Source organism: Daphnia carinata, chromosome 6 (genome assembly GCF_022539665.2).
Source record: "Daphnia carinata strain CSIRO-1 chromosome 6, CSIRO_AGI_Dcar_HiC_V3, whole genome shotgun sequence".
NCBI classification, from domain to species: Eukaryota; Metazoa; Arthropoda; class Branchiopoda; order Diplostraca; family Daphniidae; genus Daphnia; species Daphnia carinata.
The window spans coordinates 2,557,073-2,573,422 of record NC_081336.1 but is presented as its reverse complement, the minus strand read 5'-3'; the positions used below and the strand labels follow the sequence as shown (position 1 = coordinate 2,573,422).

Here is a 16,350-nt window from a genome sequence, read left to right as displayed (position 1 = left end):
GCAATGGCAGCAATGCACTTTTTTGTTGTTTTTCAATCGATTCGAATGGCTTTTAACCGATCGATTGGCATTTGTGTGTGTGGTGGATATTTGCTGAAAGACGGGGACGCAGGCGCGACTGGATTGGTTTCTTATTGCCTGGCCCAATCGATCTCCATGTCCTTTTGTCATTTAACAAAACCAAATACGCAGTTTGGCAGCAATTTCGGCTGCTATCTGTTGTCGTCTTTTTTTGTCTTCATCCATTTTTGATTGCAGTCATGCCCGTTTACAAGTTACATTATTTCAAGAGTCCACGCCGCGGTCGTGCAGAACTATCGCGATTGATTCTCAGCCAGGCCGGAGTCGAATTCGAGGACATCCGTTTCGCCCACTGCGAATGGCCCGCTATTAAACCCAGTTAGTATTTATGTTCTTAATTATTCATATTTAAACTTAATTTTTTAAATGCGATGTTTGAATATGTAGTTACCCCCTTTGGACATGTTCCCATTTTGGAAGTGGACGGACAAGTGCTGGCCCAATCGAACACGATCGCTCGATATCTTGCCAAGAGACATGGCCTGGCCGGCAAAGATGATTGGGAACAAGCATTGGCTGATATGTACGCCGAAAACATCCACGACTTGTTGAATGGTATTATTAAGTTATTTATTTAGATTGGGACTTGTTGCATTTCGTATGTACCAATAGCTGTGGCCGTTCCGTTTACGGAAAAGAATCCTGTGAAACAGAAAGAAATGTACCAGAAATTCATGCGAGACGTGATTGTACCGCACGTTGCTGCCGTTGAAAAACAATTGAAAAAGAACAACACTGGATTTCTCGTCGGTAATGAGGTAAATTTACGATTACTAGCTTTTAAATTGAATTAAACGTTGAAGGCAGTCATGTTTTATTATTGATAGCTAACATGGGCGGATTTAGCTTATTACGCTTATTTTTCTGATTTTCTCGAAGTGAAATTCGGGTCGGCCTTTTTAAAAAATGCACCACATTTAAAAGCGTTGATTGATCGTGTCAAAGAACTGCCCAACGTTAAGAAATGGACCGAATTTCGAGATTCAACATATCCAGAAGACAATGAATAAATACCAGACATATCGATAAAAAGAAAATGGTTATCATTGAAGCTTGCCATCCCAACCCGTATCAATCCTAATCAGTGTTACGTGTTACGTCGGCCTCGTGTGTAGAGAGTGGCTCTCATAGTAAACCGCACAATAATTTCAAAAGCTATAAATCAATACACTCGTCTATTCGAATGATATTATCATTGTCTTCTCGGCTAACTTGTTTCCATTATTGGAAGTTACCATATTAGCTGACATCAAAACATTTCGTTTTGAAATCGAGGGCATTTGACACGCAATGCCCATCGAAGTGATGCACATACATGCGGATGATTTGAATGATATTTTATTGCATATCTTTTTTGTTTAATGCTATTTAGAATATTCAAATGATTTTTTTCACTTTGTTTTCTTGTTGTTTGCCATATAGTCTAATGTCCTCATTAGCTTAATCTTTGTTGTTTGGATGACGTAGATCATTTGCATTTTCCCTTTGAATTTGTGTACCCCCACCTCCTGCATAGAATTCCCCGGAGAATCGTTGGCCTTGGTTTGCACGTGTTTGAAATGATTTTTCCAAAAAAATATTATAATTTTGTTTCCCTCTCCCCATGGATTTCTATGGCATTGCGATTTGATTCTTACCCTGCCTCTTGGTGAAAGGTTATCGACCTTAGGACAATGCATTTGATGTTTGGTAAGAAACCATTGTTTTCCACTTCACTGAATTCGAAAACAAAATTAGACAACCCGTCCCTTGACTTTTTTTTTTCCAAGGACAGCTGTCCCCCTGAGATCTGGACAAGCCACAACGTGCTGAGGCGGGCGCCCTTTCGTATTTCAAATTAAAATAGACGCCTCCAAATGATTTAAATATTATTCGATGTCAGGAATTGTTGTCAGGCAGATGTCAAGGCCAACAGTCGGAAAAATACTTTAAAAATACTTTTTCACTGTCACTGACTGCATTCGCCACATTCATTTGAACGAGAGCAGGTGAGCAGTGCGCATATCATTTGAATTGCTAATTCAGAGGAAAGCTGCCTGTCAATGATTTAAATTACGAAATAGTTCATCCCGCTATGTGAGGAACGTGTGCAATAATTTCTCGCAATCAAATGTTGTGTAATAATTTAAGTTTTGTTGTTAATTCCTAATCACGCTACTTAACGATGTTACGCTGCGATATCTGCACGAGCTATGGTACACTTTTTTCGCTATTTAATTGTCTTACTTCAACTAAATTTCGAATGCATGCATTAGTACTGGCACGTTGTCCTATTACGTAAACAAGTCACGCTATACCACCCACGAAGTCAATTAAAGGGAATTTTGCGTGATATGTAAAGGTTTTCTAAATACGTCCTTTTCTCAATTTCAAGTTTGTAAAAATAAAAAAACGTAGAATCTCGATACTTGAAATTCATTTGAACTTCCGAGTGTCGAATGGGCAGGTGTATGTGATATGTTTACGTCGCCCTAAGCGACTTTTTGTCTCGACGATCTGCCGGACAGATTGCAAAAGAGTCTCAAAACCTGATTTTGCATTTATCTTAGATTTCAACAAAAGCTTAGACCTTGTCTGTATGTAATACGTTTCGTATATACACCTGTTTTTTGTCCAACACACCTAACGTGAAAACCCATTAAAACGCAGCTAGAAAACAACATTTTGGCATATATTTACTGCACACACTAAAGGAGGACGTCATGGCGACTTGGTTAACATGAAGAGTTTTCTTAACTGACGCTCAGTCGTCTTTTGTCCCCGCATTCAAAGATGTTAGCTCTTACGTTGTTGATGTTCGGCGCCACATTGCCAGCGAATTACGTCCCCAACAACAACCTGATTTTTGGAGAAAACAGAAGACAAGATTACATGTTATTTCATCCCTATCCGTACAGCCCAGCTCGATTCAGACGTCCAACGTGGATGGGTAAGATAACTAGTAAAACTTTTTATCTTGATCGATGGGTTCTAATGCGAATGTAATTGAACATGTAGGACAGTCCCAACCGAGAAGGCACTCTGAAGTGGAAGACGATCCAAGTAAGTACATTTTTTCTTATTACAGTTACAAGGATAAACATAAGATTTCTTTAAAGGTAGCAAAGCTCTTACTGGATATTTCGATAAATTATCTGTGCTTCAAAATCGGATTCATTCGAGTAGCAAAAAAATGCTTTTGAGAATGAGAAATGTAAATCCGTTATCCAGTTTTATGCCTTGCACTTCAACGCGCGGAAATTTGAGGTTCGAAACCGGAGTTTGTCTTCTCGCTCCAGTCTGTTCGTTGTATGGAGGCCGGCCAATGATGGACGATTCTTGTCGAATGGGATTGACGTGTTGCGTTAGTGAGTACACTTTGATGTTTGAATTCATGTAACACTTTTAAAAATTCTATTCGATGGTAGATGAGATTCCCAGTTGTGGTCAGTTGGTTACATTCAATAACACGTACTGGCAATCACCTAATAAAATCAATTCGGAAAGCAGTTGCAGTTTGACCGTTAAATTAGACGAATATCTCGTGGAACAAAGGAAACCCATTTGTCAACTACGGTAAAAAAAAACAACTTTGAATCAATTAATCGGTACGTTACTAATTAATTTCTAAGTGTATAGATTAGATTTTTTAACGTTTTCAATCGCCCAACCGAATGCAGAAACTGTTTGCGATGTGGACAACTTTAAAGTGATTGGAGCAACCAATAAAGTACCGATAATTTGTGGTGAAAATCACGGACAACACAGTAAGTTGATTAATTAATCACGTTATATTGTTATCAATTTTAACTGGATATTTTTAATCCCATAAATGCCAGTGTATCTGATGCTTCCGCGTAGTCCCACAACCGTAGTGTTGCAAATAGCCCTCGGTAGTTCTACAACACATCCAGTTTGGAGAATCAAGATTTCTATGCTTCCATGTGACTCTGAATTATTAGGTATTGTGTCATTCTTCTTAAATGAGAGACGTTCATTTATTTTTTGTTTTACATTAAAACGCAAAGCTCCTGAAGGTTGTTTGCAGTATTTTACATCGCCATCGGGAATAATCACAACGTTTAATTGGAAAGACACGTCAGGTAGAACAACAAGGCAACTTGCTAATCAAGATTATTACATTTGTTTTAGGACAGAAACCGTACGAAAACAAGTAAGTCGATATCATGTTTAATTTTAAAATTAGCCCCATAACTCATTTCGTTTTAAATGTCAAGTCAAGTTCTCAAATCGCTACGATGATGTGTCTATCACAATGCCATGTGGCCAACGGTCTTTCATTCAGCCTCTCCGGAGATGTGGAAGAGACTAGCCAAAGAGCTGGAGCAAGATCTTGTAGTAACGATTACATCGTCTTTCCTGGAGGATTCAGTTTGCCACCGAGTGTTCCAGTAAATCAACGAGATCGTTATTGTGGGACTCTTCTTTCTCAAGCTGAATCGTCTACCGTGTCTCAAACTATTTGCAGTTAACTATGACTGTTGATTTACATAGTAGTGTTTATAACATTTTTTTTTTTTTTTTGTTCCAGGTACTGCCAAGCCTTTTCGGTTGCTTTATCGAACAAACGGTGACGAAAGAGTTTCCAGGATGAAAGATACCAATCCGCTTTTAGGCAATCAAGGTTTCTGTTTGAATTTTGAACAGAAATCATCGTAGGCTGCCAGAAGAAAAAACCATGTCAGTTGCCACTCATTAATGAATAGGATTTCTCCGAAAGCTTTTTAAACAATTTAACGCACATAACATGTAATGTCGATTAACTTTGCAAGCTTGGCAGGTTTTACCATTCCCCGCCCCCCAATACAAAAGTCAATTCATGCCACAACTTATACGTCTACCTGACGTAGGCTAAAGTGGGATGCTTCTATCGGTAAAAATTGAAGGGTTCAACCGAAAGACGCAGAAGGATTTAGAGCGGATGGTGACTGACGATCATAAGCCTATTGGTTAGTTTATTAGCTTGTCTATTCTTAAAGAAACTATTGTATTTAGTAAAAAAAAAAATAAGGTAAAATGTGGTGAGCAGAACTAAGCCGTCTCATCTTTTGGAGAAAGATTGACGTTACCACGTCTAATCGATTCGCTGTACAAGAAGCAACTGAAGATCACAAGTTCTTTCTCAACAAATGGTATTACGTGACTCACTTTCGTTTTCTTCTATATCAATGAAAGTTTGTTCGAGTGATGGATCAAGAGGAAGTATAATCAAGCTACGTCACGGCTATTGTTCAGCTGTTGCGTAAGCAAAACTTGTCAACACGCACATGAAAAGTAATTTCCGCTCAACTTATCTGACGGCAGAAATGGGAGGTGTTCGTCTGCTATTGTTCCGATTGCGATCGAAGGATATTATCCGGCATCTCGAGAATGAGTCCGTAATGTTCATTCCCACTTGGGTGTTACGTAAGCCTAGAATCTATTTTCAGGATGTACTGTAGCTGTGAATGAGCTCCTAACAGCTGGGCAAAAGCTTTGTTATCATTAAGACAGGTGTCCGACAAACTGCCAAGAAGCCCAAAGATTCCATTGTGTAAGTTAATAATCTCTTTAGCTTCAATTTGCCGAAGTTACTGCTTTAAAACAAAGTTAAAAATTTGTTTGTCTAAATTTTCCCATAGAATATAGAATAACATAGGTTAATACTGAAATAAGGCAGACCACCTTTAGATGGTCCCTGTAGTAAACTGCACTGTTGTGCCACACATTCGTTTTATTTGCATGATTTAACTTCAAAGAAAAAAAATGTTCTATTTTTACAAGAATCACATTGACTACATAGTTCATTGTTTATTTTGTGAATTTTGTCCACAGGTTTAAGTTAATGAACGAATATGTGTGGAAAAATGGCAAAGCTTGCAGCATCGAGAATTGGGCAGTTAACTTCGTGTATTAAAGGGATGCTACTGACGTATCATCATTGGAGTGGTAGGAATAGGCGGTGTCGACCACTCCCTATAGAGGTGTCACGTCTTAAAAAGGTCAAGTCGTGATTGTGCCACATAAATTGTGGACCATCTGCCATACGGTGGGCATTTGGGAATACATGCTGCGAACAGTAACCTCTATAGTACATAAAGGTCCGCACAAGTTGAGGTAGGTGCGTTAGGGAAAAGGTTGGATTACAGCTAGGTACGTACGTCAAGGAAAAAGAATCTGAGTTCCAGACGTTAGGAACAAAAATCCGATCCGGACGAGCAGGAAGCCGAACAGGAAATGAAATTGGCGGAGCCGATGGAAGATCGATCAGCGATCAAAACGGAATTAACTGAAGAAATGGCTCCTGTTCAAAGCGAGAAAATTGCGAAGCTCCGAAATTTGAAGAAAAGGGTGGTACGTACGTAAGGGAAAATTTCTACAAGTTAAGCTAGTTGCGTTAGGGAACAACCTTTTTTTCAGCAAATTTTTCCATTGTTCCAGTACAGTGGAACACCAGTTTCGACGTCATACTTAAAGGTTAGTCTAAGCAGTTTCCATCAGTCACGACCAAAACAGCACACGTGCAGCAGTGGTCAGTGAGTGTAGGTGCAGAAGTACAGGAAAAAACATCGTTTCGTTCATCGCCACTTGATTAATTGTGTTAGTAAAATTTTACCTTGCCATGAAGGAGAAAAAGATTAGCAAACTGGTTGCGGATTCGGCAGCTTTCATCAGAAATGCACAAATGCAGGTAAGTGTTAAAAGTTGACGAAAGACAATGACTCGGACTAGTGCTGGGTAACAGAGCGTTTTTGTAATCATTTCATTTCTAAACGTGCAGGATATCGCTGAAGTTGTATATACAGTCAGAGATGTAGTTGATGAAATTAGAGACCAGGCTACAAAACAGCGACTCAGAGTTCTACCATATGAAATAAAAATGATGGAGCCTTCACCAGATGCCATTGTGAAAGGTAATTATTTGTTGGTTTTAAAGTTGTTTTTTTCACCATTAATAAGTTATATGAAACAATTTCAGTGACTGAATTTGCAAAAAAAACTGGTGATTATGCTAGTTTGTCAGCTACAGACATGAAAGTCTTGGCATTGACATACCAATTGGAGGTAGAAGCGAACGGCTGTGAACACCTGAAAAGTGAACCAACTATTAAAAAAACAATAGTTGTGGGTCCTAGACCCCCTGGTCCTGAAAAAGTTGAAACATTGGCTGGCTTTTACATGCCAAAGTCTGGAGCCAAATCAGAAAGTGAGATAGAAAAGCTGTCAGAGAAATTGGCAGAAGTAGCAGTCGAACCTAATGCCAGCAAAGAAGAGATGCAGCCAGCAAAACAGGAGGTTGCCACCGAAGGCACAAGCAATGATTCTGGCCGTGAGGAGGAAGAGGAAGAAGGATATAACAGTGAAGATGACTATAGTGATGAGGAAAATGGTGACACAGTTGATGATGAAGAAGCAAATGATGAAGAAGATGATGACGGTGGTTGGATTACCCCTGGAAATATTCAGCAAGTGAAGCACAGTATGGTGGGAAATACTGAAACCGTCCAACTTGATGTTGCATGCTTGACAACAGACTTTGCCATGCAGGTAAGGTTATTAATGAAGATTGAAATTCAGGTCAGTGTGACTTAACATTAATTCATATTCTTTTAGAACGTCTTGATGCAAATGGGCCTGCATGTAGTCTCGCTTGAGGGTCGCTTGATTCACGAAGCACGAACTTATATTCTTCGTTGTTATGCATGTTTCCGGACGACAAGCAACGTAACTAAAGGTATTATCAAATCACTCCCACTGTGAACAGTTAATTTGTGTATCGTTGTATGTTTATTCAGTTTTTTGCCCAAAATGCGGAAACCAGACACTGAAAAAGGTGGCCGTTAGTTTAAATGAAGACGGTACGTTGCAAATTCACATTTCTAGCAGAAAGAAGCTTACGGCTCGTGGCAAGAAAGTATGAAGTGTTTATTGATTCGGTTTTATCTCTGTTAATTTGAACTTGTTTGTTAAAGTTTTCATTGCCGACGCCAAAAGGAGGCAAACACGCGTGCAATCCGATCCTTGTTGAAGATCAACGAGAAGCTCAACAGCGAGCTTCTCGTTTGGGCCGTACCAAAACGAATGCGCTAGATCCTGATTACATTGCAGGTTAGTGGCAGAATTTTCTGATCATCTCGATTTTGAATTTTACATGGAACATTTTTATGTAGGAAATTCCCCATTTGCTATCAACGATGTTTATTCGCGTGCAGCTCAACTTGGACGAACGGGTCGGTCTTCGAATAACTTTAGGAATCGACGAAACCCGGCCGAATTTCGTAAAAAGAAACACTGATGTTTCTAAATTTGCTGGAGAAACTCAATTGCCAATTGGCTGTGTTCGAAATAAAGGTTAACAAATAATTACCAAATTAATAGAGTTCATTACTTTGTATTTACGTAATACAATAGGATGCCTTTTCAAGCGGTTGGAATTTTGTACGCCAGCCAATCGAACCACATTTTGTAATTAGGAGTCCAGCTTATGGTGTGAATCTGACAATTACAGAGAGGAGGATAAACAAGCATTATTCAACCCGTAACAACATTTGGGTTGAATGTGTCATAAGTGACGGCTGAAACCAGATTGCAACCTGGTGACAACGTATCAAGGTACTTTTCCATGTCCATGTTCAAGCTAAAGCAATTCTTCGCATAGGTTCTTTCTGTTAAGTTTGTGATATCTTCTGCTTTTTCCCCAATCAATCGCCGATCCTCGTTGAAAATGAGGGGTTTTACACACACAAGTTGAACGGCTGCTGAAAGATATAAAATTCCCGTTCAGAAAATTTAGATTGGATGGCTCGCTTCGACAGACCTGCAAACAAACGGATTATCCAAAAGGTGGTAGTGAGAAAGAGAAAGGAAACAAATAGGTTGGGAAGGGAAGGATGGGAATGGGATACGATTAAACGTGGCAGGTATACAAGGATTAAAAAAAAGTGAAGGAAGTCAGGAAAAAAGGTATCTTCCGTAAGTTCTAAATTTTTAATTAAAAAAGAACAAGGTGTTTTCTTCCACGTACAATTAGAGAACTCGTCTCCCAATTCAAGAGTAGATGTAGTCATCTTGCTGCTGATTGGTTCCGTCAAACGTGCTTCTTCCATCGAACCAATCAGTGTAGTGACTGAGGATTGTTATACATGTCATCTCTTATCTCTTGCGCGGAGGCGTTTTGCTGTTCCTTCTCTTGTTTGGACTCGCAGAGGTAGAACTCGAAGAGCTGCTGGACGAGGAACGGCTGCGTTTACGAGAGCGTTGGCGTTCTTTCTCGCGTTCCTTTTCACGTGCGCGCTGCCTTTCGCGCTCGTTTTCACGCTGCTTTTCTCTCTCACGCTGTCTCTGCTGCAGTTCTTCGTCTCTGCGTTGCTGAACCTCTTTCAAACGCGTTTCTCTTTCTGCAAGCCTTTGGCGGCGCATTTCCTCCTTTTCTGCGATCTGACTGGCTGTCAAAGGTAACCAATAAATGAAGGGGGTCGCCTTTGTCTTGCGGAATAAATCATCCAACAGTTTCGCAGGCGTTTCGTCTTTGGGTTTAACTTCTTCGTCTTCGCCAATATGATGTGCTCCTTTAATAGCTTGCTCTTTTTCGTACCCTTGGTCGCCTGTTTTGCCTAGATCCCATTCACGCACTTTTTCAGCTTTGTCTCGCTTTGTTTCGAGAGGGTGAACAGTTGCTGTAGCCGTTCGCATAATAGGTTCAATTTTCGCCACGGGTGGGTTGGTTGTTTCTTTGCCCGACATGCGATTCTCTAAATCTTCAAGCGTTGAGTAGTCAACTACAAGGGTTTTGGGATTAGATGTCGGCCAATGAATTCCATGTAAGGCTGCTCGAGTTTCCTCAGCTTCGTCTTCTGTTGCATACTGAAAACGGCAAGGGAAAATTAAATTTCAATAGGCTTTAAAATAACACTTTGAAAGCTTACCTGGACTAAACACGATGATTTCACTCTATCAATCCAAAACTTCCCCTCGACAAGGTGTCCGGTACGAGCAAGCAACTCCTTCAGCTGATTAATCGTGAACGGTCTGACCAAGTTGGAGACATTAAGGACGGACGAGCGAGGTTGCTGAGCTGGGCTGGTAGCTTCCAGTAAGGGGGCAGCAGCAGCCATAACAACCTCAGGTTTAGCTGGTGCGAACGCTTCGACCGCCATCTCTACCGCTACGCGTCTTACATTCTCCACTTTAGCAATCTTGTCGGCAGCCGGTACTTGGTGGTCTTCACTTTCTGGTGTATGGTTAACAGTGTGCTTCACTGATGGTTGGAAGTTGGGGCTACCAAGCCGTACTTCTTCAGCTGACAGAGGTTTAGCATCTGGCACAAGTGTCTAAAAAGCAATTTTTCCTTTTAATGCTCATGCAATCATATTGAAGATTGTATTTGCAGTACCTTGAGAGAATCAGTGGAAATAACCAAGGCAGGCTTCTTTGTAGGTAGAAGCTGGCTAGTTCCCCATCTTCGTTTCTTGGGAGCTTCAGTGTCTGTAGTGTCTGCTTCAGCACTAGGAAGGTGTTTCCTGATCTTCCATTTTCTAACTGTTTCTCCTTTTGTGGTTTCATTTTGGGGTGCTGTTTCACATTGCTGCTTCTTATCGTGAGGTGATGAGCTACGTCTTTTTCTGTTTATCTCCGTTTCTTGACTACTTTGTCTAGGACTGGGAGATTTGGAACTGGATGTTTGCAACAACAACAAAAAATCACTTCTGCTATTCAAATATTGGTAAGTAAAATCATTACCTTGATTTTCTATTTCTCTGTTCACAATTATCTGCTACATCTTCACTTTCACCTGCTGTAAGCTTCAAACTATCATCAATTGTTTCTGTGGTATCCATCTGAAGTTCATCTTCTTCATTTTCCTCAGTAGGTTGTTCTTCAGCACCAGCATCTACTTTAGTGACAGGTTCTTCACATGCATCAGACTTGATCAACGATGGCGATTCGTTCTCGACAGCCATTGTGGTTTCAACCTAAAAATAACAGGTATGGAATAACTGCATGAAACTTCACTACATTTTACAGCGCCATACTACACACGTGGCTGACGCTTGCAAAACGCCCTAAGGTCACGGTAAGTGGCAAAAAACGGAAGAGGCGTCAATGAACGTGCAAGGCTATCGATTGTGCGTACAAGTTCAAATAAAAGGGAAGCTTCACGAAAGTCAAAAGTTAATACGCAACAGCTCTATTAGTAGCTTTAGCCCCGATTCTTTGGCTGTGACGACAGCAAAGTTTTATTCTGCTAATTCTCTACCCTCCCCCGTTAACCGAGAACGGCGTTGCCAGGTGTTGAAAATCAATGGCAATAAAAAGAGGAATCGATATTTGAAAAAGACTGCTGAAGCACATAATGAATTTCTCGTTAATTAAAGTAAATTATTATCTTTTTTCTAGGATATCTACCAAAATTAAAGAATAACCTTCAAATGATCATTATTACCTTATCTGATGACGAGTCGATGTTGTCCTTCTCCGAATCCTTTGGATTGCTGACGTCGTCAGTCTTATTCACTTCGGTCTCATTATTTTTCACAGATTCTGGGTCATCAGCTGACATCACTTTGGTCTCTGGTTCCAATTCACTAGTAGGGGTATCTTCAACGGGGTTTTCCGAGTTGACATTTGATTTTTCTGCAGATACGGGATCTACAACCGGTTGTTCCACTGTGACAGGCAACACCGTTTCTTCAGGATTTTCAACGATATTGGGGCCTGATGCAGATTCAACAACGTCTGGGACAGACGCTGATTCAACAACAGCGGGAACAGAAGGTGATTCAACAATAGCTGGAACAGACGCCGACTCATCAACAGCGGGAGAAGAAGCCGATTCAACAACGACGGCGGCAGGTTCACTTTGAACAACAGGTTCGGTTTCAGCCACATCAACTGTCGTAGGTTTAGCAAGTTCCTCTGTTGTCGCGTCTTCTATTTTGTTTTCTATAACCGTCTGTTCTGGAATTTTACTTTCCTCGACTATCTCGGTTTCCTTGGTCATATCTACCGCATCATCTGCTTTGAAGTCAACTATCATGTCTTCGGATTTTTCCTGATCTTTTTTCGCGACAGCTACTTCTGTTGGTGGTGTTTCTGCTTCACTTTCATTTTTAACCGGTTTTGCTTCATCTTTTACGCAAACTGTTTGTGCGGCAGTCACAGTGGGGGTATCCTCTAAAGGATCTGTTTCGCACGGTGCTGTATCTGTCGGAATTTCTTTTTTACACTCTTCAGAGGAACTCACATTAATAACATGGGGTTTGATCCCATCCTCTTTGGTATCCATTGATTCAATGTCTTCTGTAAGTTTTTCCGACTTTTGTACTACAGATTTTCCAGCTGAAGCGGCAGCTGCTTCTTCTCTTTCTTTTTCTGACCACACTTCGACAAGACGGGGAAAACCTCTCTTTTCTTCTCCATCTTCCTCCTCATCAGAAACTTCCTCCGGTGGTGCTTTGACGCTACGTGTCTTTTGACCACGTAATGCTCTCTCATCTTTCTTAACCGGCGAAGGAGTTTCAGTTTTTACAGGCAAAGTTTCTTTCTTTACCAGGGAAGGTTCTTTTTTAACAGGGGAAGATTCACTTTTAACAGGTGAAGTCTCCTTTTTGCCTTCCACTTTCAAATTAATGGCTTCACCATAGAGACTAGAAGGCGGCGGATCTCGTCTCTCCGACGTCCCACTTCTCTGATACTTTTCCACCTGGTCTGCAATGGAAAATTGTCCGGTATCCGACTTACCAGGATTCGAATCCTTACTGGCTGAGGGTTGCTGCACATATTTTAGCAGTTTATGTTTGCGAGTCTGTGGAGTCATGCATTCTTCCTCTTCCCCGGTAGTATCACTCTCTTGCCTAGCTCCGTCTTCATCCCGCTTTTCTTGCGGTGGCGTGGAGTAAGGCATTGAATCCGGTGTCTGGAAGTCCAGTGAAGATTTATGCGCCTTTGGCGTAGATGTAGAATCCTCCTTTTTCCTAAAATCAGATGTCACAGTATTTTAATATTTAAAGAATTTGGGATTGTGATGCATTTAAATTATGAAGAGGACATAAATAAATTACTTTGGCCTCATAGCTTTCCTGGGAGATTTTTTGGCGGGGGAAACATCAGATGCTTCATCTTCATCTTGAGTGGTTTCTTCTGCGCTTGCTTCTGATTCTCTCTTCTTTTCTTCATATTGCTTCTTGGCTTCTCTTTGTACTTGAAATCTGGCCTGCTGAGCAGCCAGATATTCTCGAATGAAATCATTTTCTGTTTCATTGCATAGCTAACATGAAATAAGAGCATTTAAAAATTTGCTGTTTATCAGCCAGAGAAAACGGGGGGTACTAACCGATAAATTTGGAACATGTTCTTCATCACGCAAGGCTGCCTCACGGTCCTCTTCCAATTGAAGGTGCTATTGAAAAAGACAAAATAATACAGTTAGTTAGTGAATTTCTTGAAGTAGTAACACTCTGTTTGTAACTTTTCTATATTTATTAGATTTGATTGAAAGCTCGGTGAGTGAATGACAGAAAACTACCCCTTGGCTGAAATACAAGTTATGGGAATCTCAAATGTAAACAAAACATTTTTCACCAGGGAACATGTGAAAAATATTTACAAACATTAAGGTACGGCAAGTTAACTAATAACTTTATATTGATTTACTTCATGACAGTACCCCCCCCCCCATAGCGACACACGCTGAAGCGTCTGTTTGCGTCGAGGGGGATGGGCTAACAACAAAACCGGAGGTGGGGGATGGGAACCGAGCGGCGGTATCAATTTTAAGACATAACAAAAAATGTTCTTACCAATCTGAGTCGTTCTAGCAAATCTTTTTTGCTTCCCGATTTCGGCAAACTCCTTTTTTCAAGTTCCACTTTAAGATCAACGACGCGTAGGGAGGAAATTGGTTTCCCGTCCACACATAGCTCTCTTCTATCCGCCATTTCCAAAGGCTAATGCACAGCGATTACAGTTACACCAAATTTGTATATATCTCAAATTTGTTGGATTGCGAAATAAATGAACAAATAAACTATAATAATTTTTTAAACAATTGTTTAATTTAGATTCCAACAATAAAAAACTTGAATAAAAATACATTTAAAAAATAATATAACATGTAACTATATTTGACATCCCTGTAGAGGAAATGAACAGTTCAGAACAAGAGAACTTGCAGAATTTTTATTCGGCGCCAGACCAGGGTTGTAGACGTGCACTTTCGGTGTGTGAAATTGGGAAACCTTTTTTAGCACATCATGTCGCTTATCTCTTCTCTTAAAATTTTTTCTCCGTCGTCGTTGAATACAACGCAAAATGCTCTGTCGGTCGTCTCATCGAGAGCTAAGTATGCATTTAGATTTCCCATTGAATTTCTTACTATGACATTATCTAACCGGTCAGGGGATTTGACCTTGAACGAAGGATTTGATCTTCAGTAACTTACCGTTTCCTTTTCTAATTACAGCTCATGGTGGTCCCACGTCGAAATGGGTCCCCCCGACCCAATCTTGGGAGTAACTGAGGCATTTAAGAGAGACACAAATCCCAAGAAAATGAATTTGGGTGTAGGAGCTTACCGTGATGATAATGGCAAACCATTTATCTTGCCAGCTGTGAAAATGGTTAGAATAATTTGCCATTCTCTATAATTGAATTATTGGGTAATAACTGTTTGAGTTAGGCTGAAGCTGAAATTGCAAAGAAAAACATGGATAAAGAGTATTCTCCAATTTCTGGTAGCCCTGAATTCTGCAAAGCTTCAATCAACCTTGCCCTTGGGGAAGACAATGAGTGGACTAAAAATGGCTTGGTAAGTCCTTGTTGGTAAATTTGAATAAAAATAGAATCTTATTTAATAAATTTTGATCACAGAATGCTACAGTGCAAGGAATTTCTGGAACTGGTTCGCTACGTATTGGCACAGCTTTCTTGTCTGCTTTCTTTCCTGGTGGCAAAGATCTTTACTTGCCAACACCTACATGGGGAAATCACGTTCCTCTGGCTAAGCATGCCGGTCTCGGAGTCAAACAGTACAGATACTACGATCCCAAAACCTGTGGTTTCGATTTCCATGGAGCTCTGCAAGATATCGCTGTAAGTTTCAATATGGCTTCTTTTTCCCCACCCCGAGTCGAAATGAATAATCCTTTTCTTTGACGCAGAAAATTCCCGAACGCTCTATGATTCTTTTGCATGCCTGTGCACATAATCCTACCGGAGTTGACCCAAAACCAGAGCAGTGGGCTGAAATGTCCAAAGTCATTAAAGAAAAGAAACTATTCCCGTTCTTTGACATGGCTTACCAGGGATTTGCATCTGGTAAATGTTGTTATTTTAATAGTATTTTCAGACTTACCTGATTGAATTTTTCTCCTGGTAGGTGATATTGACAAAGATGCTGCCCCTGTAAGAATGTTCTTGAAGGATGGTCACCAAATCGCCCTCTCCCAGTCGTACGCCAAGAACATGGGCTTGTATGGTGAACGTGCTGGTGCATTCTCACTTATCTGCAGTAGCAAGGAAGAAGCAGCTGCTACCATGTCCCAGTTAAAGATCATCATTCGTCCCATGTATTCGAACCCACCCGTCACTGGTGCTCGTATTGCCACCGAGATCCTCACCACTCCTGCTCTACGCTCTCAGTGGCTTCTCGACGTTAAAGGCATGGCTGATCGCATCATTTCGATGCGCCAGTTGCTGCGTTCCAATTTGGCCAAGGAGGGATCTTCACGCGACTGGGCCCATATTACCGATCAAATCGGTATGTTCTGCTTCACTGGAATGAATCCTGCTCAGGTAAGTTCCAACAACTTTCATTTAATAATAGCTGATTAAGCCTAAATGTGATTTATTGAAAAACATAGGTGGAGAAACTGACCAAGGACTTCAGCGTATACCTTACCAAGGATGGACGCATTTCTGTTGCCGGAATCACTTCCAAGAATGTGGAATATCTGGCTCATGCCATCCACCAAGTGACAAAGTAAACCCATGAACTCGAAAATCCACCCCGTCCCCCATCACTGATATTTCTGGAAGAGGGTACATGCACCTTTATCGGCTAGCTATAGTCAACTGGCGGATATCACCACGCGAAATGAAACCTACACTCCCTTCCCCTTTCCCTCTCATTATTTCCCGTCTGATTCCCCAGTTATTTTCTCCCTAATGGTAATGGTAGTCTTCAAGCTTTAGCAATCGGAGAAGATAATCGCCACTGGATTGGAAGGACGTACAATAACTATACACTTGTACAAATCCCGGTCGTGGGAAATAGATGGTGATAGTCTTTAT

General features: G+C 40.7%; 5 protein-coding genes and 1 long non-coding RNA gene across 9 annotated transcripts; 4 read left to right on the top strand and 2 right to left on the bottom strand.

Moving 5' to 3' along the window:
- Positions 1-160: 160 nt before the first annotated feature.
- LOC130690504 (probable glutathione S-transferase 7) lies at positions 161-1,265 on the top strand. Its single transcript, XM_057513510.2, has 4 exons — positions 161-399; positions 469-636; positions 694-839; positions 909-1,265. Exons 1-4 carry the CDS (start codon positions 261-263, stop codon positions 1,089-1,091), a joined length of 636 nt encoding a protein of 211 aa, XP_057369493.1. The 5' UTR covers positions 161-260; the 3' UTR covers positions 1,092-1,265.
- Positions 1,266-2,817: 1,552 nt separating this feature from the next.
- On the top strand, positions 2,818-4,843 carry LOC130690485 (uncharacterized). 2 transcript variants are annotated; one of them, XM_057513490.2, is made up of 9 exons: positions 2,818-3,010; positions 3,079-3,123; positions 3,180-3,428; positions 3,489-3,636; positions 3,700-3,827; positions 3,900-4,022; positions 4,089-4,234; positions 4,299-4,548; positions 4,613-4,843. In XM_057513490.2, the coding sequence occupies exons 1-9, from the start codon at positions 2,854-2,856 to the stop codon at positions 4,738-4,740; spliced, it is 1,374 nt and encodes a 457-aa protein (XP_057369473.1). In that variant the 5' UTR covers positions 2,818-2,853; the 3' UTR covers positions 4,741-4,843. The 2 variants fall into 2 exon arrangements, with proteins under 2 accessions (XP_057369473.1, XP_059351559.1); XM_059495576.1 differs by having other exon boundaries at positions 2,819-3,010; positions 3,079-3,127; positions 3,184-3,428; positions 4,613-4,842.
- A 1,746-nt stretch (positions 4,844-6,589) lies between these two features.
- LOC130690491 (RNA-binding protein NOB1-like) lies at positions 6,590-8,416 on the top strand. Its single transcript, XM_057513497.2, has 7 exons — positions 6,590-6,751; positions 6,842-6,974; positions 7,040-7,608; positions 7,675-7,795; positions 7,857-7,975; positions 8,034-8,169; positions 8,232-8,416. The coding sequence occupies exons 1-7, from the start codon at positions 6,683-6,685 to the stop codon at positions 8,354-8,356; spliced, it is 1,272 nt and encodes a 423-aa protein (XP_057369480.1). The 5' UTR covers positions 6,590-6,682; the 3' UTR covers positions 8,357-8,416.
- A 20-nt stretch (positions 8,417-8,436) lies between these two features.
- LOC132088105 (uncharacterized) lies at positions 8,437-9,205 on the bottom strand. The gene is made up of 2 exons (XR_009421331.1): positions 9,086-9,205; positions 8,437-8,878 (listed from the first exon to the last, which is right to left on the bottom strand). It is a non-coding gene; the product is annotated as an uncharacterized LOC132088105 (long non-coding RNA).
- Positions 9,206-9,210: 5 nt separating this feature from the next.
- Positions 9,211-14,026, bottom strand: LOC130690467 (apoptotic chromatin condensation inducer in the nucleus-like). 3 transcript variants are annotated; one of them, XM_059495812.1, is made up of 8 exons: positions 13,860-14,026; positions 13,394-13,459; positions 13,122-13,327; positions 11,504-13,034; positions 10,801-11,033; positions 10,454-10,718; positions 9,987-10,391; positions 9,211-9,924 (listed from the first exon to the last, which is right to left on the bottom strand). In XM_059495812.1, exons 1-8 carry the CDS (start codon positions 13,995-13,997, stop codon positions 9,214-9,216), a joined length of 3,555 nt encoding a protein of 1,184 aa, XP_059351795.1. In that variant the 5' UTR covers positions 13,998-14,026; the 3' UTR covers positions 9,211-9,213. The 3 variants fall into 3 exon arrangements, with proteins under 3 accessions (XP_059351795.1, XP_057369448.1, XP_057369447.1); XM_057513465.2 differs by having other exon boundaries at positions 10,454-10,733; positions 13,122-13,273; XM_057513464.2 differs by having other exon boundaries at positions 10,454-10,733; positions 13,860-14,025.
- A 205-nt stretch (positions 14,027-14,231) lies between these two features.
- LOC130690489 (aspartate aminotransferase, mitochondrial-like) lies at positions 14,232-16,349 on the top strand. The gene is made up of 7 exons (XM_057513494.2): positions 14,232-14,401; positions 14,522-14,678; positions 14,738-14,866; positions 14,929-15,150; positions 15,219-15,375; positions 15,437-15,852; positions 15,921-16,349. The coding sequence occupies exons 1-7, from the start codon at positions 14,313-14,315 to the stop codon at positions 16,041-16,043; spliced, it is 1,293 nt and encodes a 430-aa protein (XP_057369477.1). The 5' UTR covers positions 14,232-14,312; the 3' UTR covers positions 16,044-16,349.
- The last annotated feature ends 1 nt before the right edge of the window (position 16,350 follows it).